Below are 27,551 nucleotides of genomic sequence, written 5' to 3' on the forward strand. Positions count from 1 at the left end.
CACATAACTGATGCAAGCAGAGGGGAGGAGAAGGGGTTTGCCAACACTCCTTCAACTTGTCAGCTGTAAACCCAAGACACAATGTAAGTGTTCCTGCTTGGAGCATCTTTCCTCTGATTACAGGACTCCCAGCCTGCTATCGATTTGTCACATACAGCACAGCAACATAAATCCCAGACCAAGTTTCACAATTAAATTCGGTAATTCATTATTACAATAACACATCCATTAGCAATAGCAAAACAAGAGGAAAGAGTGAGAGAAGAAAAGTTCCAGCAATGGCTTATTTTGAAGCTTCTTTAAAAGACAAATTTGGGGCGGATGGGGCGATTCTGAGCAAAGAGTCTCTGAAAGCACTTTTTCAATAGGAATTTAGAGTTATCATATACTAATTTAGAAGTGGGCATGTAAGCTGGCGTGCATACCGCACGGTCGAGAACGCTTTGGGGTATGAACGGTGCACGTGTGCAGAGGGAACGAACTCCAGCAATTGCATCTTTGCTTGCAGAACTCAAGCGGAACAGTCTAGACTGAGAGTGTTATTTTCCTTCCTTTTACCAGGAACGCACACGCTGTGGCGTTGGAAAGCCACGCTCTGCTTCGCACATCGCAGCCTTGCAAACAGCTTAGGGGCCAAGCATTTTTTTTTCCCCCCCCTTCCCTCCCTAACAGGAAGGTGAAGTATTATCTTTCCTCTTACAGAGGGATCTAACACCCTTCACGCTGTGACGCCTTTCTGCTCCAGCTGCAAGAACAGCAAGGAATCAGCTACCTCTGCAGATTTGGGCAATCTCCCTGTAAATTCTGGTTTCGCTAACATCCATGGCCCAGCACATCTTCACCTCAACAACGTTGAGATTCTGTCCTCACGTGTCCGTTTGCACGAACAATCCCCAGCTGAATGCCAAGCCTAAATCCTTGGCTGAAATCCTTAGTGTTATGCTCGTTTCTGTTCTTCAGGCCTCACTTCCCCTCACCAGAGGCCCACAACGGTCGGTCCCCCATCACTTGCTAACGGAGACAACAAAATCACAGGATCCTTTTCAAGCGGATCTGGCTCATTTGCTACTCTCAAAATGAGTGATTTCCTTTTGTCTCTAATGTCCCAAACGCAACACTTGTATGCAAATAGGCACAGCCCTTCTCTCCCGGAGAGAAATATGGTCAACTACAATTATTAATTCTCCATTGTTGTTATGGCTTTAAACTGTTCCTTAAAGCCACTGTGTTCTCTTTCAAGCAGTGGAGAAAGAGAGCACTTTAATCACTAAAAGCGCATTAAAAATTCAACACTCGAATCCTGCCTAATAGATTGATATTTCCCATGAGCTGTCAGGGTAAGATTAGCTATTAAAAATTCACTTGTCCACAGGCACGTTAAATCTACCTGAAATTGGGCTCTGCTTGTTTTCTTGCTTGTTTGTATGTTTAAAGGGATGCTTAAATTCCGACCTATTCACAATTCAAATAAATCAGAGAAATTTCTTTGTGTGTTTTTACAGTGTTCTAGGACCAACTTCCGTCTCAAGAGCCAAGGGACACTTGATCCTGCTTGTCCCCAAGTGCCGAGGCTGTCCCGATGGCCACAGCATGTCCCAGGTAGAGCACAGCATGATCCTTATTGCCCCGAGGTGGGATTTGAAGCCATGTGTCTTAAACTCTCAAAATTCTGCTTTGTCACCACAAACTTCTCCATTAGTTGGAATGAGGCCTAAACTAGAGAAGACACAAACAGCTGCAGAGAACCAGGAAGCCCAGTTCAAGGTTAAACTAACCTCTGAAAGCACCTACTCCTCTCCATGGACTCAGCGGATTTAAGGTACAACGGTAAGAATCTAGGCACAGTCTGAAACCAAGTAGGAGCAACCTGCCCCCTCCTCCCTTCTTCATTCCTTCCTTCCACTCCTTCAAGCCCCCGTTGATGCGGCAAAGCACCACGACGTTCAGCGATGGCCACACGTTATTTAAAAACCCAACCAAACGCAAACCACCAAAACAAGACACCCAACTCTCCCAACCCCCCCAAGAGCCAGACTTTGTTGCTGGCACAGCTCAAAACTCTGTTTGCAGATTATTTTTTTTTCCTCGGGGTGCGTTACTGGCTTCCTTCGAGGCTAATGGAGCCCAGCGGTGGCCGGGATGCCAACGCAGAAGTGAAGGAGTCCCCTCCTCGGCAAGCTTACACTCAAGGACAAGAGAGTTCAGAGCACATAAAAAGACAGACCGAAGTAATATCGATTAGCATGGTAAGCACTCGTCACAATGTTTCGGCAGATTGATTGCGTCGAGATTTTTTTTTTTTTAATTTGTCTTTTCCCCTCTAAAAACCAAAAGAACCTGAATGCTTTGAATCCTGGCAATGTCGGACATCTTGTAGCTCTCTGATCGTAAACAAGTAACACACAAAACTTAATTTAGAGGAAAATCTGAACCGTGTTTGCCAGTCTAAGTGAATTCTCCTATGACAAAGATCCTATAGATAGCATTCTGTTTCATTTCATGGTACTTCTCCCACCGTGATGTTACAACCAGAAACCACACTGGGAACAGTTTGGGATTGAATAGAAAATGATAGTGTCTAGACAGCAACTATGCCTGAAGTATTTTCAAGGAATATAAAAAACAAGCGTTACCATCAGCTCTAATAGCTAGAAGTTAATAATGACAACGTTAATTTTAATTTTAACTGATACAAGGTAGGTATTTAAAAACAAAACAATGCAAAAATCAATGAGCTGGAATAGGAATTCTATTTTTCAAAGCCGGACAGTTATTAATCATTGATATTATTCAATTAATACAGATGTTTCTAATTAATAGTATACTTTATGTCCCCATCTGGTATTTGAACACATTATTCATTTTTATTCTTAAGAAATAAACAGAGCTGCAAAAGGTTTTGATGCACAACTGAAGGAGAATGAAATAAGGCATCAAATTCCCTCTTGCATTTTAGAAAAATCATTCCCTTGAAAAACAACTATTTTTTTTTTTTTTTAACACTCCAAGGATTTAATGCCTTGTATTCCATCTGCACACCTTGTTTCTAAAGGAGCCTGCCAAAAATTTTTATTCACAGAACATTTTCCATGTCTTTCCACGGCGCTAGGAGGTTGGTTCAGTTCAGGCATGCAAAAGGAGGTCTTCATGCCAATATTTACACACCGAATCACCCAGACGAAAATTCAGCTCGTCAAAAACACTCCTACAAAACCTTTTTCTGTGTATCAAAACGCGCTGCCCTGACTCCGTAAAAGCACCTTGCAGCAACGTGTTATGTCAAAATATTCACAAGATAACTGCAAAGCATTTGGTTCTGCTGAGGTCAAATTAAGTCAAAATGGCAGTGTTTTTTAATTACTTCCGTTTCATGACAAAAATCAAAGCATGTAATTTTTTTTTTCAAGCAAATACGGATTTGGGATTTAAGAATTTAATGGTTTTAGTGTCAATTGCGTGTTGCCAGAACAAGAGCAATAACCAGGGCTATTTGGATCCTGTGGGGTCAAGTATCTATCAGAATCCGCTCCTTTATGTCCAAATCAAAAGGCATGTTTTTAAAAGAGCTCATCTAAGCTTTGCAGCTCAGTTTCCACAGCCACAGCTGCAACCAGCTTCTTGACTTCTTGATAAGTACGCGAGAAAAATTAGAAAGAGAAGAAAAGCATCCGAAGGCTCCATCCTGAAAGCGGCAGAAACCTTCCCATTAGCGAGGCAGCTTCTTCGCCTCCCTCCAACGCCGCCACTGCAAGGGAACAACAGAAGTGGTCTTCAGGGTCTCTAAACCAAGTGGCTCCATCAAACACTACCCTTTCCAGAATAATGCCATTACAGTCTATCGGCGGAGTCTCTGCACGACTGCCCCGATAATGAAGTCCGTCAAGGATGCAGGCTGCCTTCTGCAGAGAGCGCGGAGCAGGCACCGCCTGGCAGGGAAGGAAATCAATGACTGCAGTGCAAGCGCCCTGATGGCTGCAGGGAGGAGTTATCCATTTTCTTCCCAGCTAGACAGCAGCTGCTTCAGTCACTCCGTTAAAAAAAGAAACAAAAAAAACAAAAACCCATACACAAGCAAAACACAAACCCCAAAAAACCCCAAAACAAAAGCCCTCTAAAAAAAGAAAAAATAAGAAACAAGAAAATCCTCCATGCAGCAGCTGGCCACGACATCATAAATCGGGAGAGAAACATTTATATTGAGGAATCTCATCTCCATGTCAAGCTGAATATTCGGATGCTTTTGATAAGATTTCCATTTTTTTCCAGCACAACTTCCAGATCTTCAACCTTAAACACCAGGACTTATGTTCTACTTTATACACGGACCTCACTCCGCTGCTATCGACAGTTGAATCCAGATCTCCACATGTGGAAGGTTCTCCCACCAGGTCAGTGCCTGGTCCACTGTCTTCAATGAAGTATATTCAATTTAACATCAATAAAATGAGTCATCTATTCACAGCCTGCTTTCCCCATTAGAGAAAAAAAAAAAAAAAAAGAAAAAAAAGAAAAAAGGAACTTGTATCTGTAACCAGGCAATGAGCAAAATGAGCAAAGAGACAAAGAGAAAATCAGAACCACAGCTTCAGCTCCTCCAAAACATGCTGCTTCTGCTTCTATCTAGTTTTTAAGCTTTGAGACAGATCCTGACCTGGTTAAAACAATCACTGAAATGCATGGTACTGTGTCACGCATACATTTTAACTGTTCATCTTAAAGAGGGGAAAGACAGACACCGGCAGATCAAGATTTTGTCTAAATAAATGAACTGTTCCGAGTGCCCCCGTACAGTTAAATCAGGACAGCCCTTTTCAGAACAAGCATGGATTTAGAGTATGAGAATGTTCTTTACCGTGTCTGCCTTTATAAAAAGGAGAACAAAAGTATATTGAATTCAAGCACCATTGCACTGAGAAAAAATATGAAATAAACACAAACTCATCCCTTAAAAACCTCACAGACAAGACCTACCTGGTTTTCCCACAGTTACTTTGAAAGGCAATTTGCAGAGCAACGGATTTAATTCATGAATCCTGATCACAGATTAAGTTTTAAACTTATTGTACATAACGGTAACTGCCCATGCGTGTGCGTTTCTCCTACGGTGAGTTGTAGGCGGTCTCTTTCTTGGAGAGGATGGTACCACGGTGCGTATGGAGGAAGCGTGGCCACGGCAGAGACCTGCAGGTGACCGTGGTCACCTTGGGGACCGTGGCTCGTCTGCCCGCCCACATACCCAACTGGCTGTCCTGGCGAGTTCGCAGCACTAACACGCTGAGGGCTTTCGTATTAAACTCTTTGTGCTTTTCAACTTGTTAGACTTTTAAATTAAGAAAGCGGCTTTCCCCTTCAATGGTACACAATGGATAATGAGAACAATCATCTGGAATCTGCAAAGCATTCTAGGACGCTCAATAAACTTGATACAGTGCATGCAAGCCCATAATTTGCAGGGGGAAAGCAGCACATATTTCATATCTAACCACTGCAAATTGTCAACTCTGTGTACATGCATCACTGAGAGACTAAGTGAACAAGAAAAAAAAACAGGAAAACAGTAAATATATTTACTTCAAACAAACGGAACACTAGGCATTCACATAGACAGCGCTATCTTAATGTAATATTTAATTTAAAGCTTGAGCAGCTATACTAGCATTACCAAAGTTATTTTATACCACAGAATATGACTCTGTGGCTTTTATTTTAATACTCTGCCCTTAACCAGTTCCCTACGTCAGTTCTGAACGGGGCCGAGCGGAACCGAACACAAACACTGGGACAGCCCATGCAAATTCTCATCCTCTTTATGTGCTCTCACCTTTCTAGGACTCCTACCGCAATAAATTTGCCATTTTTACTTGCACCCAAGTAACGATTTCCGTGGGCTTACTACCTTCGGAGCCCCCTGCTCTCCTGCCCTTGGGGTGGGAGAACATTACCGCGGGAGCTAACAGGGTTAAGCATTCTTCCATGAGAAGTTTTGACTTTCAAATGGAAGCCTTCAGGATCAAGCCAAATCCATCATTCTAATGCTCAGAACGAAGCTGTTGAAACCAAAGGAAATGAATCCATACAGTGGATCATTAGCCATGCGTGGAGCGTTGCTCCCAGAATTAATAGATGCTATGTCATGCCTTGGGAATACTGTCAACCCGTTCCCAGTCAGCTGGAAAAGGACAGAGGGAAATTTCTATTCTGTTTTTTTCCACTGCTCTCTCTTTTTTCCTTCCTGCCTCCTTTTAAAATCCACACTGCTGAGAACTTCTCCACAGAGTAATTCGTAATCTATTAAAATCAGTGCTGCTGCTAAGCATAACCCAAAGATGAATTATCAAAACAGCAGATTAATACTAATAATGAGGAGCCGCAAGCTCTTCCCAGGCATGGGACTGTCTTGAACTGCGTGTCTGCCTACCCCCTCGAGATCAGTGCTCCAAAGCACCACAATATCTGCATAAAACTACAAAAATAAAGTCTGATTCCACTGCTCAAATGTTGTTGAACTTCAGTGCCTCTTCTGGTTTGGGACTGACCGTGAAAGCAAGGAGCGCTGCTCACTCCTATCGTACGGCAGTAACCCAATCTGCGCAGAATCATACATCCACTGACTGACAACTAACATAACGCTTCCTTTTACCCAAAGGTTTCAAAGTCCTTTCTGAGCCTGGGGATACATCCCAGGGACCCATTAAACAAACGATTCCTTTTAGATTGCTAAACACTGTCATAATCTGGCTGGGCAAGAGGAAAAGTGAAACCCCTGAAACATTCACTTGTGTAAAGCCACACGCCTTGCGACTCGCTCAACTTTAACCCCAGGTCCAGCCCTACCGCACGCAAGGAAACCGTTACCTCTACTTTGTTCAGTGCCACGTGCTCTCCCCTCTAACACAGTCAAGGGCCGTGTAGCTCTAAACATGTTTTATCATCCCAAAGCAATGAGTAACAATATGTTCCCCGTGCAAGGCTTTTTGGGCAGCGTTCTCATTCATTCAACCTATCTTTCCAGTTCTAAACATTTTCAAGCGTTCCTAAATGAGCAGCTCTGGTTTGGCCCCTCCTTCAGCAGAGAAGGTGGAAGACACTCACGCGCCTCCACTGTGACGGTCTGCAGGACTGCCCGCACCAGAGGGGGAATGTTAAATGTGAGAGTGCCCGTGAATAAAACCGGGCAAAACACCGCGAGGACGCCAAAGGTCTGCCTCCTAGAACATCGCTTTTTGTCTACAAAGTTGTATATCTCAAAAAATGGATGTTTTTGGCTCCAAGCGGTGCTGCACTGCTCTAATGCAGCTTAAATTTCTCAGTCCCACACAGAGCAGGGACTGACAGCTTACATGGCCTAAAATTAGTAATAATGATCTTAATTCCACACAGGCTTCTTGCGTTTTGAAAACACAACAGACTCCCAAGATCTCACTTCAAAACTCTTTACAGCTGAGAGGTATTCACCATCCTTATGATTTCAATAATTAGTGCTATTGAATGAATCTATCGATCTGCGACTGCCAGTGATGCCAAGTTTCCTTTATGCCGTGTTACGGCCAATGGAAATACAATTTTTACATATGCATATATACAGAGTGTGTATGTATATATATATATGTAGAGACTCAGGAGCAAGTACTGAGAATGAGTAATTCTGGCTTTGAAATCATATAAGGGAAGCCAAGGCAGCGCGCTGTGAGAGAGAGCTGCGGCACACAAAGCACTCCACTTGATGGGAGATTTACAGTCTGCAGTGAAATTAAAGCTATTAACATCAGTCTTTTAGCTACTTGATAAGCCAAGAAAGATGACAACAATACCTTAACTCTAATACAGCTTGGTAGATCTCAAGGCACTTTTTAAACTGTTCCCAAATGGAGGGGATAATGCATCACAGTGATATAAAGTGGACTACGAGCACAAGAATGAAGCCAGCTCCATTGCCTTCCACTCTAGTCCACCAGCCTACACCCATGCTGTCCTCCTTCCAATCGTCATTTTACCCCCCCTTACCCCCCAGCTTGCAGGCACTGTACTCCGCACATACACATAGGGATATCGAGATGCTACGGCGCTTAAATCCAGGCTGTGTCATCTTTGCAGCTATAAAATACATATGTAAATACTGTTCTGATTTAAGTAAGCCGTATGTTTCCTCACCTATTATGCTCTTACTTTATTCTTTTACTCCTCTATAGAAATACTTCACTGCCAACAACGTTTCAATGCTAGATTACACTGGCTATCTGTTAACTACAGTAACTTTACAGGTAGCCAAGTCAAAGCTTTCTAGCCCAGATCATACTATTCCACTTGTTTCTCCAAATAAATCCAGTAAACATTAAAAGTACAGTTGTATGTTCTAGGGAAATAATTCCTGGCACATGAAAATACGCGAGCTGCCAAAAGATCTTCCAATTTGTTCACTGCTATAACTAAAGCATTCCCCTGAACGGGAACCCAAATGGTGCAAGACCCGGCGTTCCTGTAATTTGAAATGAAGGGGAGAACTCATCAACACGTCTGCTCAAGGAACCGCACACCTTTGATCCCCACCGGTAACTCATGCAGATTTAACTCCTAAAGTATGCAAACATTTATTTACAAGTGTATTATCTTAGGTGCTCAGATGCCAGCCATAGCCCTGACGTCAGCACCACTAAATTGAAAGTGAACTGATTTGTCAGAGATGCTGGGAGCAGACACCTTTAAAAATAAAGAAATAAATAAAAAGAACAAGCTGCTGGAAGGGCAACGGATGCAAATTCAAGATCTCCTGATTTTATTCCAAGCTTTTACCAGTGACTTAATGAACAATCACAGACAAGCCACTTCATGTTGTTTCTCAATACATTAATTAGGAATAACAGCACTCATCTCACATACAGTTCTACAGCTGAAAGGTACTATGTGGCAAAGGTTTGATTTTTATTTAGTTTAAAAAAAAAACACCCCAACACCTGGAGATACAAACCATTTGCCAGAATTCTGCTCATCAAAACAAACAGCAACTCCCAAAGAACGCCAAAAGCAGTAACAATAAGCTTTCCGTACACCGAGTGGCAGATCAAAATTCATTTGCCATGAAGAGCTGCATATTTAGGGCTCTGCTCTGCTAAACCAGGAGGAAAAAGCCTCAGAAAATATAGTAGTAAAAGCTTTTCCTATGCCTAACTATCCAATCTGAAAAAACATATTCTATACAAAAATAAAGACTTTCAAGTTGCCAACGCTCAAAATTCTTGCTGAGGGCAATTTGCCTTCCATGCCACTACCAGATGCAGGGGAGAGACCATTCTGGTGGCCCAAGCCACCAGAATATCCTTATACTGGAGTAGAGAACACGACAAATACTCGAGTTTTCATCTTACAAACCAACGAGCATGTCACAGCATTCCTTCTGCAGACGGGATTGCCCACGGTGGCCCTACACAGGCCTTAATTCAGTATCCCGGGCCAAAGGGGGGAAGAAGGAAGGGTTCTGCTTCGGCTCCACACAACAGAGGACAGGTATGGAAAATGGCTTCGCTTTTTACAGTGAGCATACAACTGATCTGAAACCGGCTTTGCATTTTGCATTTGATCATACGTTTTAAAGACAAAGCAAAAATGATTTAATTATTGTCATAGCTTTGTTTCATTTTGGTATATTCCACTGTTGACTACTGTATCTGTTGTAAACTAAGGAATAGAAGAGCTATAGTTTAATTGGCTCAGCATAAAGCAAACTTCTGAGCCTGCACTTAAAATCACACCTTTCACTGAACAGCACTGCTGAATTTTTAGCAATCAGAACTTTCATCAAGTGTACATTGTGTCAAAACTATGTCCTGAAACCTTAAGCTTTGTTCTCACTAAAGACCATACCATTATTTGCATCAGTCGGGACGATGCAACATTTCAGCTGAGGAAAACCTCCCTAGAGGGACCAGACTCTGCTGTAAGCTTCAAAACTTTTCCAAGACAAAGCTGGAACAGAACTTTGTCCTGTACCCAAAGAAACAAGCTCAAACACTTTGCACGTTCGTTAGCGATTTGCTGAGCGTTGAGATGAGCACTCACCTTTGCCGGGTGGAGAAAAGCCGGAGCAGAGAGTTCAAAGCCTTTGTGTACAATCTCCCCGCCGCCTGGCAGAGCCTGCAAGAGAAACAGAGGTTCCTCTGCTCTAAACACTAAACCACGTTCTGCCCCGCATTAAGCAAAGCTGGCTTTGCCAAAACCCACCAGGAACTGCCCCTCCTCACTTGGTTAATTCAACCCTAGTGATGACACAGGTGGCGGTTGTTTTAATTGATTGGATTAACAGCCCTAATAGCCACCAGCTCACAGGTGCCTTTAATAGCAGAAAGGCTTGACTGTCACCAGAACACACACCGCATTGCAGGTGTGTAAAATTATATGGAAAACATCAAAGATAAAATGAATATGTTAAAACGGCTCACACACATAATGTAAAAAGTCAGAGTTTAATCTTAAAAGTCATCGTCTTTGATCGTTTTAAGAGCTCTTTAGCACACCTCCCTTGAAACAATATAATTACACCTGCAATCTGGAATTTTTGGCAGGGAGCGCTGTCAACCTCTGGAATTCACTGCTGCAGTGAAAATACGATGGTTACGTATTTTCTAGACAACTGACTAAATGAAGAAGAGTTACTAGAGAGAAAGGAAATAAAGTAACCTCTTTGATATGAGGTTCGGTCACTAAAATGATCGGGGGTTGCAGGTGATTTATCCCCGTGGCAGATCTTTTCTTGTAGAAAGTGTATTCTGTACTGAAATCAACAGGTCACCCAGTGCCCTCCAACTGTGCCGTACCAGACCCATCTGGTGTGGCAAAAGGTGTTCCGCAGACTCCTCCGTTAGTCTGAGCCCGAGGTGTTCACTCTTCCATACCACAGTCACCTACAGGTCCTTGGTCTTTACATTATACCCCTAGAACAATCCCGCAGGAATTACCTGATTCAGTGGGAATTAATCAAATTACAAGCAAGGCCCAACTACCCCTTCTTTCAGATGCACACACTGCCACTAAACTAAAAAATAAAAGGTGTCAAAGAAGCAAAGCCACGCAGTGAAGGAGCCTTTTCACTGCTTACGGGTAGTTGGATGCGGTAAAAGAATCACAGAACAGGATATGAACTTCCGCTGCAAGGACACGGAAAAACCTGAAATTGAAAAGAAAACCCCCAATAACACTCCTCTGACCCTGGAGTTCATATTTAAAAGATAAAATAACGTGGGTCTTACAGCAACTAAACTAATTGGAAGCAATATTTGTAAAATGCATAGAGGCCGGTTAATGATTTTGCAATGTCCTGGCATACGAAGTGGCATCAGCCACGCGCCGTCGGGGCGATGCTGGGACGCTGGTTGGTACCCACTGTCCTGCTGCTCCTGCGACTCATCTGCTCAGCACGCAGAGCCCCTGCTCTCACTGGGCTTTGCTTCGTTGCCGCTGTCGCTTTCTTCAAGCGAGAGACAGCAGAAATCCTCCTTCAGCCATATTTCTTAGCCTTAAATCTTTTAGTGAGCTAGAATGAGCTGCTCTCTTGATTAAACACAGGACTCTCTCTTACTCCATCATTTTCAGTATTATCACCAAGAAGAAACACATAAAAGCCTCACTGTAAATGAGCAAAGTTAATGAAAAAGAGCCATGTGAGGCTTGTAAACCATCTCACTGTTTCAGATCCCGCTATAACCTACAGCCCTTGCACATCACCTCGCTTAGAGAGAAAGTGCCGCAATGTAAATGATCTGTAAATTATCTGTGTCTAAAGCAGGTAATTGGGAATGGTCAGGATGAGGAAAGCGTCTTAGCTGGAACGATCTCCCGGAAAAACACAAAAGGCACTGAGAGGAGGAATTTGTGCCTGAAATTTAAATTTTCAGGGCTCAATTCTCCTTGCAGCCTGGCCCGCTGCAAAGCTCCCCGACAGCCGCAGACAGAGACGCTCTGATTTCAGCGGGGCTTGGTCAGACGCCTGCACCCAAACTCCGCTTACCCGGCCCGCATTAGAGAGATACGTGCTTTCTCAGAACTGAATATTCATTAAAACAGCAAAGAGACACCAGAAGAAGAATACAATGAAACAGTACGTGACTCAACAATAAATCATCATCGATTTTGCTCAGCCCCCCGGAGCCTGTTTCCGTGATGGAGAGGAAGCGTAAAGGGGAGCCAGGCACAGGCTGCAACACGGGACCCGAACCACCCCAAAGGCTCAGCAATCACGGGCAGTTACCGGGCTGAGCTAATTATTCTCCTCTTTTAGATTATTCAAAGTAGATTTACTAATTGCATGGGAAAAAAAGCCTGCTATGTCCTTCCATGTTTCCCTTTATTAATTTTTAACTCATTCTCTTTCAATTATTAGGATCTACTCTGCAATGCTGTGGATGAACGCTAACAAGTAAAGTGCAGGTATTTGTTCTAAATTAAATCAGACCTCAGCTCTTGAGGGGGGGAGTGTTTTGGGGTTTTCGTTCTCTTTTGAATAGGGAAAATTGAGGAGACACATTTGTTTACGACGTCCACAGAATAGCTGGTTCTTAACAAGACAAATATTATACCAAGTTAATTTGAAGGTGGTATACATAATGCAGCATATCAATTTTGTATGACATATGGGCTCGTGCCTGCATAATAACAACTTAAAAACAACATTGTGTTGCCAGTGACAATTACTATAGTGTAAACCATTTCAGTGGGGCACATATTAATTTAATTCATTGCAGCAGGCAGGCTGGCCCGCACCGAGACAGAACACTGCAAAATGACGAATGCTTTACATTTTACAACATAAATACCTCCTTCAGGACTACAAACCCCTGTCACGAGAGAAGCACCTTCTGGCATTGCTCCAATTTATTCAGTCAGCCCCGCTGCAACAAGAAGAAAAAAGTACCTGCAAACATACATTGCAATCATCGTCAACTCCATTTTACCCTGTCCCTCATACGGATGCAACAGCAGGGGAAGCATCCAGGAGTTTTCACCTAAAAATCGTGACGAGCACTGTGAAATAGAAACCTAGAAGCGCTTCTCTCCTCTTCTCTTACAGCCAAAAAGTTACCTGTAAACAAGCTCTGAAAATTCATGACTCAAGACACATTTCACGTGATTCTGTGGGCAGCAGGCTCAATCGGGGATCTCAAAAGAGCTGGATTCGGTTTAGTTTGACAGGTAAATGCTTTAATCCCATCAAACGCTTGTGTCGGTCCTCCCGGCGATGCTAATATAACAATGGAGAATTCCATTCATTTTAGTGGAGCTAAAGCCTGTACTGGAGAATGTATCTCTGGGTCCGCAACGCTGCTCCTTCTTTAAGGTTAGATCCTGCAGGACTGCCCAGCCCTTCCACCGTTCTCGCAAAGCCCTGAGAACTCATACTTGATTGATACAGCGAGTTTCAGGGGTGCAATTTCAGAGGAATATGAAAATTCCTGGGTTTAGCAGTGGCCCACCGAGCTTACTGTCTTGTTGAGGGTAACAGCGTCTTCAAGCTGCTTCAGAAGGGTAGGTAAGAAACCATCAAAATTAGGCTATTCACTTCACAATTCTACTCTTAAACTTCCCTTCTTGCTCCTATCTCGACGTGAAATTTCTTACAAAGGACTGTGTCACATCACATTTTTGAAATACATCGTGAAGACATTTTACAATGTAAGGGCCTTCGTTTAGTGTTTGAAAGCAATGGGAAATCTGGAAAAAAAAATTTCCAAATCACGAGGTCTTAAACCAAAACACCTAGGGACAGGGGCAAGTCAGATTATCCACTGTTAAAAATCAGTTGTAAATGCAGAGAAACTTTCTACACGCACTATACAAGCTACTGTCTTTCTCGTCCTTTCTATCGACTATTTTAAGCCATTTTATCTGTGCTGGCGTCAGTTGTTGCTAACCACAGTAATCTCCTTTTACATAAAAATAAAAAGGCTTCATGAGATTATGTAAAGGCAACCAGGAATAGAAATGAATATAAATACCAAGGAATATATCGGCTGTTAACATTCAATACAAGATGTAATCTTTGGGCAGTAACAACGTTTAGGTGTCTTCAGTAGGCATTCACCCGTTTGTATAAGAACTACAACATCTTGACCCGAACTACTTAGAGAGACTTGGGGACAGGATTTCAAGAGAAGCTGGTGCAGCAACGACAGCTTTCTAGAGGATATGGCCAGCAGTATGGCAGTTTGGACTTTCCTTAACCATGTAGACTGAGATCTCTCATTTTTGGCACTACAGCAAAACCAAGACTTGTTGTTTCACAGAATCCCAGAGTGGCCGGGGTGGGAAGGGACCTCTGGAGATCACCCCGTCCAACCCCCGGCCAGAGCAGGGTCACCCAGAGCAGGTGGCACAGGGACGCCTCCAGGCGGGGTTGGGATGTCTCCAGAGACGGAGACTCCCCCACCTCTCTGGGCAGCCTGTGCCAGGGCTCTGCCACCCTCACAGCACAGAAGTTCCTCCTCGTCTTGAGATGGAACTTCCCATGGTCAAGTTTGTGCCCGTTACCCCTTGTCCTGTCCCTGGGCACCACTGAGAAGAGCCTGGCCCCGTCCTCCTGACACCCCCCCTTGAAGTATTTATCAGCGTTGATATTTCTGTTTGTTTGTTAGGGGAGAAAAAGGTAAGTTAAGTGAGTTTCAGGTTTTACCAGTTTTCATGCTTTTTAAAGACAAGTCTTTCTTTTTTCTTTTTTTTTGGGCGTTGGTGTTCGCTTTTTAATTCTCTTCCTTCCGTCATCATAATTTCTCTTTTTCATGGAATGAATAGCCAGAAGTAGAGACTGAAGATAATGTGAAGGCTCCAGGAAGGCCTTATAGCAGCCTTCCAGTATGTGAAGGGGGCCTACAAGAAAGCCAGGGAGGGACGTTTTACAAGGGCATGTAGTGATAGGACGAGGGGTAATGGCTTCAAACTGAAAGAGGGGAGATTGAGATGAGATCTGGGGAAGAAATTGTTTGCTGTGAGGGGGGTGAGCCCCTGGCCCAGGTTGGCCAGAGAAGCTGTGGCTGCCCCATCCCTGGAGGGGTTCAAGGCCAGGTTGGCCGGGGCTTGGAGCAACCTGGGCTGGTGGGAGGTGTCCCTGCCCAGGGCAGGGGGTGGGACGGGATAATCCTTAAGGTCCCTTCCAACCCGAACCATTCAATGATTCCAGGACTGTAATCCTGACCCTAAACACACAGAGCCCTGACTGCACGGAAAAGCTTTGCAGAAAGTAGCGAGAGCTTCCAGTTCTAATGAACGTGGTTCAACAGAGAGAGGGTTCACACGCAGGGAAACCCGGCTTACTCCAATTACTGCCACTGCCTAAGGTGAGGTCCCAGGGCTGTCAATTCTCTTTTGGTTGCAATTCCCAGAGGTTTAATTCCCATCTGTGTGATACCTTTTCTCATAGCTGCTGCTGGACAGGAATAGTAGCTTGCAAAGAAAATTTAAGTGAAAGCAGTCAGAAATTTCAGGTGATTTGGCTCTACAATGCTGCGGAGTTCACGGAGTTCACCTTGGCATTTTGGGGCACTCCAGAAGACCGAAAAGGTAAATCCCCATGTTCCTCTGAAATTGCCCATACTTCTGCTCATCTAATACAGTGTTTTGCAACTTTTCTGTAAGAAAAGCTTACATAAAAAGGATGCCACAACTGATGCAGCACCCTCAAAAACTTGAAAAACCAAGCAGAGAAGAACTGTATCTGACAAATGGTTTGCTTTAAGGGACAGGAATGATTAGCACTAACACTAGATCACATGAACGCCTTCCTACGACGCATAATAATGAAGCTTGTAATGAAATTGTTCATGATTCTTTTTTTCTCTCTAAATCCTGTGTTGCTGAGTACGTGCACTTCTCTACAGCTTCCATAATAATAATTCTTAGCATGCAGAGGTCACGTGCTTTTTTCCGTGACAAAAGATCTCAGATATTGGCCATTACAAGGTATAAAACAGAACAGGGAAAAAGCAACACAGTAGATTAAGCAAAATACAGTTAAGTGCTTCTTTGAAACAGAATGTTCACAAGCACTTTCTTGACTGATGGCCTTAGCTCAGAATCTCATTAAATCAGATGGAACTGCTGAAAGGACTTACCTGGCTTTAGCTCCTGAAAGTCATTGTAAAGAACATTTTAGGCACTTAGGAGCCTGTGGTTTGTCCATTTATGTCTCCTATGGTCGCTGAGTCATATCTACAAGTCAACTGAGCCTTGCAACCACTCTGTAGCAACAGGTTCCTGCACTCACCAGAAAGCCACCTGAGCATGGTGTGTCTCCTCAGCTCATCAACTCAACCATTCCGGTACAACACATTGATCTCCAGCCACGTTAATACACCCCATAGCAAGCTGAGAGATGCTGAGCTGATGTTCAGGCACTCCTTCCACAGGTGAAGAGGAGGCTGAGGGGAGACCTTCTCGCTCTCCACAACTCCCTGAAAGGAGGGGGGAGCCAGGGGGGGTCGCTCTCTTCTCCCAAGGAACAGGCAATGGGACAAGAGGAAACGGCTTCGAGTTGTGCCAGGGGAGGTGTAGGATGGTTATGAGGAAAAATTTCTTCACGGAAAGGGCTGTCAAGCATCGGAACAGGCTGCCCAGGGCAGTGGTGGAGTCACCATCCCTGGAGGGATTTAAAAGCCGGGCAGACGTGGTGCTGAGGGACGTGGGTTAGTGGTGGTTTGGGCAGCGTTGAGTTGATGGTTGGACTTGATGATGTTAAAGGTCCCTTCCAATCTAGAGGATTCTACGATTCTGTGCTAAGAGACTGCTGGGGACGGCTTCTGCCACTGCAGGTTGCAAACCAGAACCTGAACGAGTCAGGCTTCAAAGGCACTTTGAGCTACTTGGTGCAACACCAGCCAGCTCAGCACCGTGCCCAGCCCCAGCCTCGCGCGTGGTGGGCTCTGCCAGTGTGACCAGACTGGTCCCAGTCCCATGCCAGGTACCTGCCCTCGGCACCACGCTGTGCGGCATGGCTGACAGAGACGTCTCAGGATGCATCATCAGATTGAGCTGCTCTGAACAACACAGATTGCTAGAAAAACACGGGCAGCTCTGTAAGCAGCTGATCTACATTAGAAATTAATTTTATACCTATCTTGCTCAACACTGGATACTTCAGTGTTTACAAACCTGTCCATAAGTCGCAACTGAAAATATTATCTTTCCCCCAATCCCTATCTGCCCATTAGATCAAATCAGAAATTCAGAATATTGAATATAAAAAGTAGCATTGTAAATGTCAATGCTCACCCAGTAACTAACACCTGTGTACAGTATTATTCTGACACTCAAACACAGAGGAGAATAAAGTTTAAAACAGATTTCAAGCCACCACGATTAAGGAGGTTGTGACAGTACCCTCTTTGAACATGAAAAGCCAAAGTAAGACACACTCCATTTTTAATTCATTCCAGGAGTTACAAACAATACCAACGCTGCAGAACAGTGAATCACCTTCTCTCTCACACTCTGAGCACGGCAATAAGAATGAACAATGAGATGTGACTGTGATGGAAAGCCAGCCTTTACGTCTACATTTCATCCCAGCAGACTTTCTGCGTACCCTCCCTCACTTACACCACTGCAGACGGCAAGTACCACAATGCTATCTGGAAAGTAATTAATCTTCTTACTTCTCTCAGTCTCTCATCTACCAAACTATTGTGAAAAATTCTCGTGCATCCTGTTTCTGTAGTAAGATATTACTCCTGAATTATCTGCAGATTGAGCGTTAATGATGAGATGCCTTGTACCTCTGTAGGATAAGATGACTCCAAGTTTAAAGCTTCTAATGATTTCCTTTGTGAAATAAATCTCTCTGCCTGATAAAAGCACTCCTCCGCCCCTCACAGACTGTATCTGTATCATCATGTGCAATACAGATGACATATCTGTGTTCGCAGAAAAGTGGGGTTGTACCCTTATGCTCCGTAGTAGAGGGTTAAAAACTGCCAAGAGCAGCAAGGCTTCCCCCTTCCCTCTGCTGAAGTAAATACACTTAGTACAAATACTGTAAATACATTAAAGGCACTGCCATTTTCCTGCTGCCAAAAAGCAGCAGGTGGATGCACCCATCAAGTGACCCAGCATTTAAATACCCCGCGGAGCTGCAGACCGAGGCAAGGAACGCGCAGAGGGAAACTTGGCTTGGAAGGAAGCGTTCCGAGAGCGCTCTCCCGTCTTACCAGAAGACGCGCTGGGTGTGAAAAATCACACGACTCCAGGAGCCGACCTACGCCGCGGTATCAGCAAGAAGCATGCATGACGCATCTTACCCATCAGCACGAAGATATTCGTGGAGGCAGCTGGATCCTTGAGGATTATCTACCTCACGGAGCAGCAATGCTCTTTGGCTGACTTGGTGCCTCCTCTTCCTTCTCTCCTGGTTTTGATCCACAGCCAGGGATCAAGCCTTGCAAAAGAGAAACTCCGCTATTGTAGTTTCCAATTAGTCTCCCCTCCCCTTTTCATATCATCGTGGCTAATTACTACGGGTGGACAAAACAAAGGCTGTTTGCCAGATGAAACGACATGGTAATGGGCAACAGTGTGCCAAGCAGATACATCTCAATTAAAAACACAACAAAACAAAACAAAAATCCAACTAAAACCCAACGCCACTGAGATGAAAATATGTTTTGCCGTGTCTGGAGTTGATTCATAGTCCTTCAGTGATTTTATCAGGAAACTGAAATAAATATATCTGAAATTTGCATATGTCTATATTATACATTTAAATCGGTGGGGCTTCCAAGTCTTTGATTAAGAAAGTGCAGATAATGACTGCAAGAAAGCGCTAATTTTATTTGGTGGCTCTCTCTCCATCCAACTTCACTGACCAGACACGACAAATTAAGAAAGATAGCGTGCTTACCCCAAAGCCATTTGTTAGACATCTTCAAAAATCAATGCTTGACACAATTGAGTATCTTTTTGCAATAGAATTTTATTTGTCATGTTGGGCTAGAAGCGTCAGTTAATAATTCACTCCACAGTTCCATAAACCTCCATCGCTATCTTTCACACAACCTTGCAGTTTCACAGGCTGTTGTTAAGCGTAGCTTAAAATAGTCTGTTATCAGTCCTGACCCTCGCTGTTATAACTCAAGCAGATGCACTATCTGTGATCATTCTGACAAGGAAACAAAATAAACAACCCAGTAACTTTGAAAAGGACATATACGCTCTGAATACATACAGACAGAACGGCTGCCCGCTCAAGAGCTCCTACCGTAAGCAATGGAAAGGTCAAATCAGCAGCACAGAACTGCTGTCCCCACCGCGTTATGGACTGGGGATGGGACAGAGTCACTCAGTTCCGAGTCACATTTGGATTTTCAGTTTTCCCAAGTTCTTGGATGCTTTACGTATGCATCTGGTTTGAACGACCGAGTTCAGAACAGTCAAGTTGCAGGTCAAGGTAGCTGGACTTGGTATGATTTGAATATACAGGTAAATATTCAAAGTAGCCAGGCTTGGTGATCTACCAGTTTCCCCACAAAAATCTCAAAAACACAGAATAAAAATATTAAGTAGGCAAACTAGTTCCGACACGGCACCTCCTTCAAGTCAAACACACTGTTCTTGACTCGGCAGTGCCAAGAGACTTCCCATCTTCCGTCGCAAACGCATCGTACCTGGTTTAGTTCAGCTCCCGGATTTTCAAGCTCATGGAAGAGTGTGGCAGCTCTAAGTGTCAGCCTGAACTTCACAGCACTGTAAAGGCTCCAGCTTATACACGCCATAAGTCTTTAGGCCAACAATTTTTGTCTGGTAACACAAAACCACACCCATATGACAGAATTCCTTCTCGTGTCCATGACATACAGGCACAGGGCTATACATGTGCCCCAGGCCCTTCACACTGGAGCTAAATCCAGCTGCAGGCTCTCCACATGCGAGTTAAACTACGGCACGTAAGCACGTCACCTGCAAGCATCTCGGAGAAATACGCTTTGACTCCCCAACGGACAGCTTCGGCTTTGATCCGATAAACAGCTCGCAGAAGATCTGTCCCTACTACCCTTATTTATTGCCTTTAGAAGAAGGTCGGCCCAAGGGTCAGCAGACCCCAACAAGAGAGGGGTCACTGGTGACCCTAGAGGTGAAGGACATTCCAGAGCACAGGGCCTTGCCGTGAAAGTTTCTGGATGAAATTTCCCTTCTCCAAGTCTGTCGTTGTTGTACGTGTTCAGCTCAGTTTGTTCCTGCGGCGGCGATAGAACCTGCCATCGCTTCTTGTTTTGCCAAGAGAGAGTCTGTGGCGAGTTTGGCAAGCTCTCCACAGACCCCCGTTCTCTCTCTTCCACTTAGCACATCTCGATAACGTAACGGTGTCTCCACGGGCTTCTGGGTTCAACGGGCACGCAACGTCAGAAACAATCCCACAATTCCAGGAAATGGGGAATTATTGGTACAGGAAATCGGAACAGAAATAACTGTGGGGCAGCGCGCAGCAATCATTTATAAACGCAGAGGGCAGCGCGCTGCTAATGCAGTTTAACTTTTAACACAATAGGAGTTCCTCAAATACCTGACTTGGATGAATTCTATACAAGCAGGTGAATACACCTGTACATTTGCCTGCACAAAGGCAGAAAGGAGGCTATTTCAGAGCTACGCTGTTTACAGTCTAAAGAAACAAAACCTGGCAGAGCGAAGAAACACTGAGAAAACAGACGAGCCAACCCAAATTCATTATCTCACTATTGTACTCTTCCTTTAAAATGCAGGATACGCAGACAGATGGGAGTGAGGAGCAAAATCCATATGTTCTCTTTAAAAAGTCTCACAGAAAACTCTCTGCACCGTATTTGTGGAATTAATCAGATGAGTGGCAAACCTTACAGACTGTAGTGTGCGTAAGCAGCGTTGCTACAGCTAACACCGAATTGTTCCGTTACAAGCGTTGATGTTATGTGTTTAATATTCCTAGCTGTGAAAAAAAAAACACTTTGGGCTGAATGCATTGGGAACCGGACCGAAAAAAGTACCTATCTGGTTTCAAACTTTGTAGCACTGTATCAGAATATCTTTACTGCTGAGCTAAAAACTAACAGGGCAAATAAAAGGGGAAAACGCATTCCCGGCCTATGCAAAAATTAAACTAAACACCTATTCATTCCCCTAAGTTTATAAGAATATCATTAAAAATTCTAAACACTGTGAACAATCTGCAGGCAGCACAAACAAGCCTGGACAGAGAATTAATTATAATCGCCAGCAACACTTCAAAAAAAGACATATCTCTCATTTTAAGGCCTTGCAAATTTGTAAATAACCAGCTATTCTCAACGAAGGGAATGTTAATGGCTTAATTCTGAGAACTACTAGCCAACAGATGTTACTATGATTAAGACAGAAATTAAAAAAGAATAGGTTGGGAACTTTTTTCCCCATTGTAATTGAGATGTTGTTACTGAAGGGCACCTAAAAAAATATTTCTCTAGTTCCAGCGAAAGCTCTTGGGGATAACTTAATGGTGGGTGAACCACAGGTGGTTCTTGGTCCCGCTCTTAGCGATACAAATGTCTGCGTGTTCTACACTACTTAAGCCCCAGGACAGGAATGGCTCGCCATTTTTTGTTTTTAAAGGGGAAAGGAAATCAACTCCAGTGGCCTATTTTTATATCCATCTTTATCTGCTGTAAAGTATCTACCTGGGTCTGGAATAACAGTATCACAGCAGTTGCTTGTTACTGTTGACTCATTTTCTCTTCCATTGCCTAAAGCAGGTTGCAGCCAAAGGTGTTTCTGAAGTGGAAATAACACACGGCTTCTGTGGTTAGGAAATTATCAGAAAATTAGCCCTAGGAAAGGATGGAGGAAAACCCATCTGTCAACCGACTATATTTAATCTTCATATAGTGTAATAAAAATCTTTATTACAGAAAACACCTCTTATCTTAGCAATCAACAATTCTTCATATTGATCACTGCAGTGATTCCTAAATGAGCTCTGTCGCGGGGGAACGGCAGCTGCAGTTTTCTGGAGCTGCCTATTGGAAGGGGCTTTAGCACCGCTCTGACCTTCCACTGCAAACGCAGCTCTGCTTACAGAACTTGTACGACAAATAAAACACTTTGTAAAGAATATACGGAAAAGCTTTGTGCTCAACTCCTTCTCATTATATAAAAGCTTTTAATGTATTACCAGTTTTAAACAAATCTGCTGAGGGGGATATTGTCTCCGCGTAACAGTAATGGATTTAGATTACACCACCATCAGGAATCTCCGTTTTTGTGGTTGAGCACAGGCTACAGGCTTAGTGCTTGAAATCAGGGCTGGCCTCACATAATTAAGCCTCCTCCCACTTACTGTGAAACCCCTGCCTTAAAATGTACATAATATACTCCTCAGTATGTCTTTGTCTTACACGCATACATACATAAGCCTTTCCATGTGTATGTACATCCCAGTGAAAATCTGAACAGAAAGGACAGCAAGCACATACGTAGTTGCTCATACCACACATTTGACTACTTGGATACAAGAGGACTCTCCGTTTTTTCTACTTTTAACCAACTTGCTAATAATAGAATTAAAGCAATATTACAGTAGCGTCCCTAGGATCTGCTAGGCTAAAAAGATTCCCCATAGGACACGCGACGTGGTTATAGAAAGGTGCTTCAAATGTCAGGGAAGAGCCTGACGTGATACAGTAGCGTAGTCGGGGAGGAAAATTAAAGTTCAAAGCTAAAAACCCTCCAATCCTTCAATCACAGTTAGAGCCCTCTTTCTGTGGTGCCATATGGAGGCAAGTTTGAGGCTACCCCAGCACAGAGGGATTTTAAAAAATGAAAGAGAATGAGTAAGACCAGACATTTGTCTCTACAATTAAATGAACACTGAGGAACAGGTGTGGCACGCTAGTTAAATTGCTTTGTTGGTTAAATTTAATTAATACCATTATTCCTGGCTGCCTAGTATATCAGATCTGTGATTAAGCAAGTACTCTCTCCTGATTAAAAAAAAGTTATTGTAAGTAAAGGTTTGAAACAAAGATAACTAGAGTGACAACAACACTGTCAGGTGGTTCTACGCCTGTACTCCGGCTCTGAGTTGCCATTAACCCCAGTATCCCATAACTGGGCCGTGCTTTCCCCAAAAGAATATTTACCTATCGAGTGTTGTAATTTAGACTCCTAGTTTAAAACTGGGCGCCTGGTAACATGCAAAAGGTTAAAATTTCCCTCATATTACCAGGGGAAGGGCTGGTATCCATCTTTTTCTTCAGGTGTCATCAGATTTATCCTGAAAACTAGAGTTCAGCAGGCTGTACCGCAGCACATAATATTTTTATTTATGTTATATTATAATATTTTTTAAAGTAACAAGGTCAAAACGAGCAGGAACCATTTTAATCCCCATCCCTTTTATGCTGGAGTAGTTTGATCACCTTAAGGGGATTCCAAATAAAGGTCTGAAAGCCATATGGGACCGCACAACCATTAATCTAGTTTGCCTTCTCTGCCCTCCTCGCCCCCTCCCCCTGCCCGGGCTTCATTTGTCGTGTTCAAAAATGCCTCAGAGCTGAGGTCAAACGGAATATAACCATTCCGCTCCCTCCCCATTCCCATGGATTACCCCAAATGGTGAGATTAAAGCAGTGCAGGCAGCTGGAAACCCCCCTCCTCTCCCCCTGCTTCCACCCACCGCGCGGGAGGAGGGAAGAAATACAGAAATGCTCCGCACAGCAGCATGTTATTTTCGGGGGGGTCCCACTTTGGCTGGGTTTTAACTTCAGCCTCTGGTTTTAGCTCCTTTTTGAGGAGAAAAAAACAACTGACTGTGTCCTCAGGTGCGTGAAGGCAGAACGGGCTTGAAAAAGATCTCTGGGCTCCATCTAGGGTTAACAAGTGAAATATTGCAGTTAGAGAGGAGACTAAAGTGGATTATCTAAAGGTTCCTTCTGGCTTTGAAAAAATACATATAGAAATCTGTGAGAGACAGCTGATTATCTGGCTCAGTACCCTAAGCCTGAACGCCGGGCTACTGAAGAAACAATTTCAAAACAGCAGTTTATGCAAGAACAAAATGGAAATAGAGCAGTATGCAAAAGGCTTCTAATTATTCATTTTTACCGCTGCCGGCCAAATTGTGTCCTTCGGTGTGCTAGACATTGCCCTTGCTCTCCATCCCATGGCCAGCTGCACGGCGGCAAAACTAAGTCCCACAGGTTTCGCTAAGAGCAGAATCCACGGTGCGTCCACCTATGACTGACATGATCAGATTCTACTGATTTTTAGCTAATTTTTCTTTAAAAAAAATAATCCTTTATGCATATCCACCTAGTATTTCAAGTTTTTAGGAAGCCGGAGTTTATTATTGCCCTCCATTGTTTCGGTGCTACATGGAACAAGTACAAAATGCTGGCAAACCAAGACAGGTTGGGGTTTTTTTTTTTAACATTTTACATCCCTGGGGCGCGGGGGCAGGCTGCCAAATCCAGTACAGGAAAAACCCAGGACAACAGGCAGGAAAACCCACTCAGGTCCCCAGTTCTGCGCAGAAATCCCATGACCATGTACAGTGTGCGGTACGATAAGACGCTGCGGCAACAATTACCTTACACAGATGCAAATACTTCCAAGCAAGAATTCTAGCACTGAGGGAGAAAGGAAAGAGAGAATAATTCCACTAGACAAAGATACAGACTTCCTGGAATTAAAATATAAAGCACAACCGGGCTTACAGAATTCCCTTATTAGCTTTGAAAAACTACTGTGTATTAAAAAGACCACAGAACCTATTTCATTTTTTCAGTCCAGCAAAGAAACCAACTGACACTCTGCCATTTGTTCATTTACAGCAAATATTAACACGGAACACAATTTTCTGCCTGACACAATCATTTTAATTTTTACCAAGACGAATGTTTCGAACGGCGAAGAATAATTAAATCATTTTCTATTCCAAAAGAAGCCTCACGGTCTCACCGTGTGTTTTCCCCATTTTGTAAATCATCTAATGATTTTCTGCTAGTTTAAATATTACCTCCCCATACCAAACTGATTAGCTAACGTGAAAAATACACAGCGGAGGGACTTTCAGGAGGTACCAAGTTCCTAAATCATCCAAAGGTTTCCTGCTGCTGTGAATGTTACTCGCCCCATGAAACAGGTCAGGATAACGCATAATCAGCAGGGCCGAATTCCTGTCCCCGATGTGTATGTGCGTCTCAAAAAAACATAGAATCATAGAATTAGAATCATAGAATTGCTGAGGTTGGAAGGGACCTTTAAGATCATCGAGTCCAACCTTTAGCCTACCCTGACAAGAGCCACTTCTAAACCATGTCCCTAAGTGCCCCATCCACCCTTTTTTTAAACACCTCCAGGGATGGTGAATCCACCACCTCCCTGGGCAGCCTATTCCAATGTTTAATAACCCTTTCAGTGAAGAAATGTTTCCTAATATCCAATCTAAACCTCCCCTGACGTAACTTGAACCCGTTTCCTCTTGTCCTAATAGTCCTAACGTAGTCTGCTACAAAAAGAAAAAAGGAGAAACTTTCAACTTGAAGCTTAAATTTTCAAATTAACTCTTTTGTCGCTGTAAAGAAAACCACCTCTTAGGTCGCTCAAGATACTCTCTCTTTTAAAAAAAAAATAAAAGCTTCCCATCAGGTATAATCTACATTTCAGCAGGATATACAGAGAAGTCTATCTGGAGACATAAACCATTATTTTAAAATAATTCAACTCTGATATACAAGGGTCATAAACCAGTGAAGAGCTGTCATTCTCACTTGTTAAAATGGTTTAGGTGAGCAATGAGGAGCTATTTTCTTCATAAAGAATACGGGCTGTATTTCACTTCAAGCGCAGCAGGTGAGAATAATTTTGCAAAAGCGATTTCCAGTTCAGGCCTCTTACTCTTTGTTTTGCTCAAAAACGGGGGAGTAACAGACTCACCTCAAACACAAAAAAACTACCAGAAAAGCGTTTGATGCTTTGAGTATTGCTTGGACGTGAAAAAAGTTGGATCCTTTAAGTGGACAGGGATATCTACTGCCACTGACACCTAAAAATGCCGAGTGACAGCGCTGTCTCAAGCCTCCCCAGCATTCGTCTAGAAGTTCTGTCAGGGAGATTCTAAGAAATGTGGAGCCCATTTTCATTTAAAATGAAGCTAAACTATTCATCCCCAGGAATATTAGAAAAATCTTCGCATTTTTTTCTCAACTTTAAAAGTACTGCCCCCATTAAGTAATTCTCATCTCGCTCTTGGCTACTTTGCAGCCATGAAACACTACCTGGATGACCATTTTTTTTCCAGTTCTCAATAACATTAGAGAAGCGGGCTATTGGAAGGAATCCCTTCTATTCTGCTGGATCTTAGAAGCAAGTTAAGTTGGGCGATTTCCCAGGCTTTGCTGTGCAGCAAAGACGTCCCAGATCGAGAAGCCTTCTCGTGGCTGCTGTAACTCTGCAACGAGCTGAGACTGTTAACGGATCGGAGGGCATGAGTGTGGGAGAATCATAGAATGGTTCAGGTTGGAAGGGACCTTAAAGGCCACCCAGTGCCACCCCCTGCCCTGGGCAGGGACACCTCCCACCAGCCCAGGTTGCTCCAAGCCCCGGCCAACCTGGCCTTGAACCCCTCCAGGGATGGGGCAGCCACAGCTTCTCTGGGCAACCTGGGCCAGGGGCTCACCACCCTCACAGCAAACAATTTCTTCCCCAGATCTCATCTCAATCTCCCCTCTGTCAGTGTAAAACCCTTCCCCCTCGTCCCATGGCTCCCCTCCCTGCTCCAGAGTCCCTCCCCAGCTTTCCTGGAGCCCCTTTAGGGACTGGAAGGGGCTCCAAGGTCTCCCCGGAGCCTTCTCTTCTCCAGGCTGAACCCCCCCAGCTCTCTCAGCCTGTCCCCACAGCAGAGGGGCTCCAGCCCTCCCAGCATCTCCGGGGCCTCCTCCGTCCCCGCTCCAACAGCTCCGTGTGCTCCCGATGTCCCCAGCGCTGGAGGCAGCACTGCAGGGGGGTCTCCCCTGTGTGGAGCAGAGGGGCAGAATCCCCCCCCTCGCCCCGCTGCCCACGCTGCTGGGGACGCAGCCCAGGCTGCGGGGGGTTTCTGGGCTGCCAGCGCACATTGATGGTTGCGTTGAGCTTCTCATCCACCAACACCCCCAAGTCGTCCTCCTCGGGGCTGCTCTCCAGGTATTCTCCACCCATCCTGCCCATCCTGGATTTGTTCTTGGGATTGCCTGACCCACGTGCAGGACCTTGCACTTGGCCTGGTTGAATTTCATGAGGTTGGCACGGACCCACCTCTCAAGCCTGCCCAGGATGGCATCCTTCCCCTGCAGCATCAGGCTTGGGGACACAAGCAACAGCGTTTTGCCAGAAACAACTCTGCTGCGAGCTAATGCACCACTGCTCAGAGATGCAACCGGAGAGCCCTGTTCAGTGTATCACGCCTGCCACGATGACACCGACACCATCCCATCAATAACTCACACTCACTTCTGGCCCTCTCGTGTTCCTATCTTTAGACTCTGACTCTGCATCTGATTCTGCACAGTCTGACCCGCCTGCCCTCGCAAAGGGAC

The 27,551-nt window shown here is 44.2% G+C and overlaps 1 protein-coding gene and 1 long non-coding RNA gene across 8 annotated transcripts in view; both read right to left on the reverse strand.

Annotated features, from left to right (window-relative positions):
• Positions 1-27,551, reverse strand: part of LRRTM4 (leucine rich repeat transmembrane neuronal 4) — a 571,952-nt gene that overhangs the window by 71,902 nt on the left and 472,499 nt on the right. For 5 of the 7 annotated variants that reach the window (XM_063358751.1, XM_063358750.1, XM_063358752.1 and 2 more), the window contains one exon: positions 10,054-10,128. The exons of the other annotated variants lie outside the window; for them this stretch is intronic. In XM_063358751.1, the coding sequence (XP_063214821.1) occupies positions 10,054-10,128 (75 nt within the window). Of the gene's footprint in view, positions 1-10,053; positions 10,129-27,551 lie in introns of those variants that run through there. 7 annotated transcript variants of the gene reach the window in all.
• LOC134526660 (uncharacterized) lies at positions 653-5,226 on the reverse strand. Its single transcript, XR_010074015.1, has 2 exons — positions 4,972-5,226; positions 653-4,463 (listed from the first exon to the last, which is right to left on the reverse strand). It is a non-coding gene; the product is annotated as an uncharacterized LOC134526660 (long non-coding RNA).

The sequence above is a fragment of the Chroicocephalus ridibundus genome, chromosome 23, assembly GCF_963924245.1.
Source record: "Chroicocephalus ridibundus chromosome 23, bChrRid1.1, whole genome shotgun sequence".
NCBI lineage: Eukaryota > Metazoa > Chordata > Aves > Charadriiformes > Laridae > Chroicocephalus > Chroicocephalus ridibundus.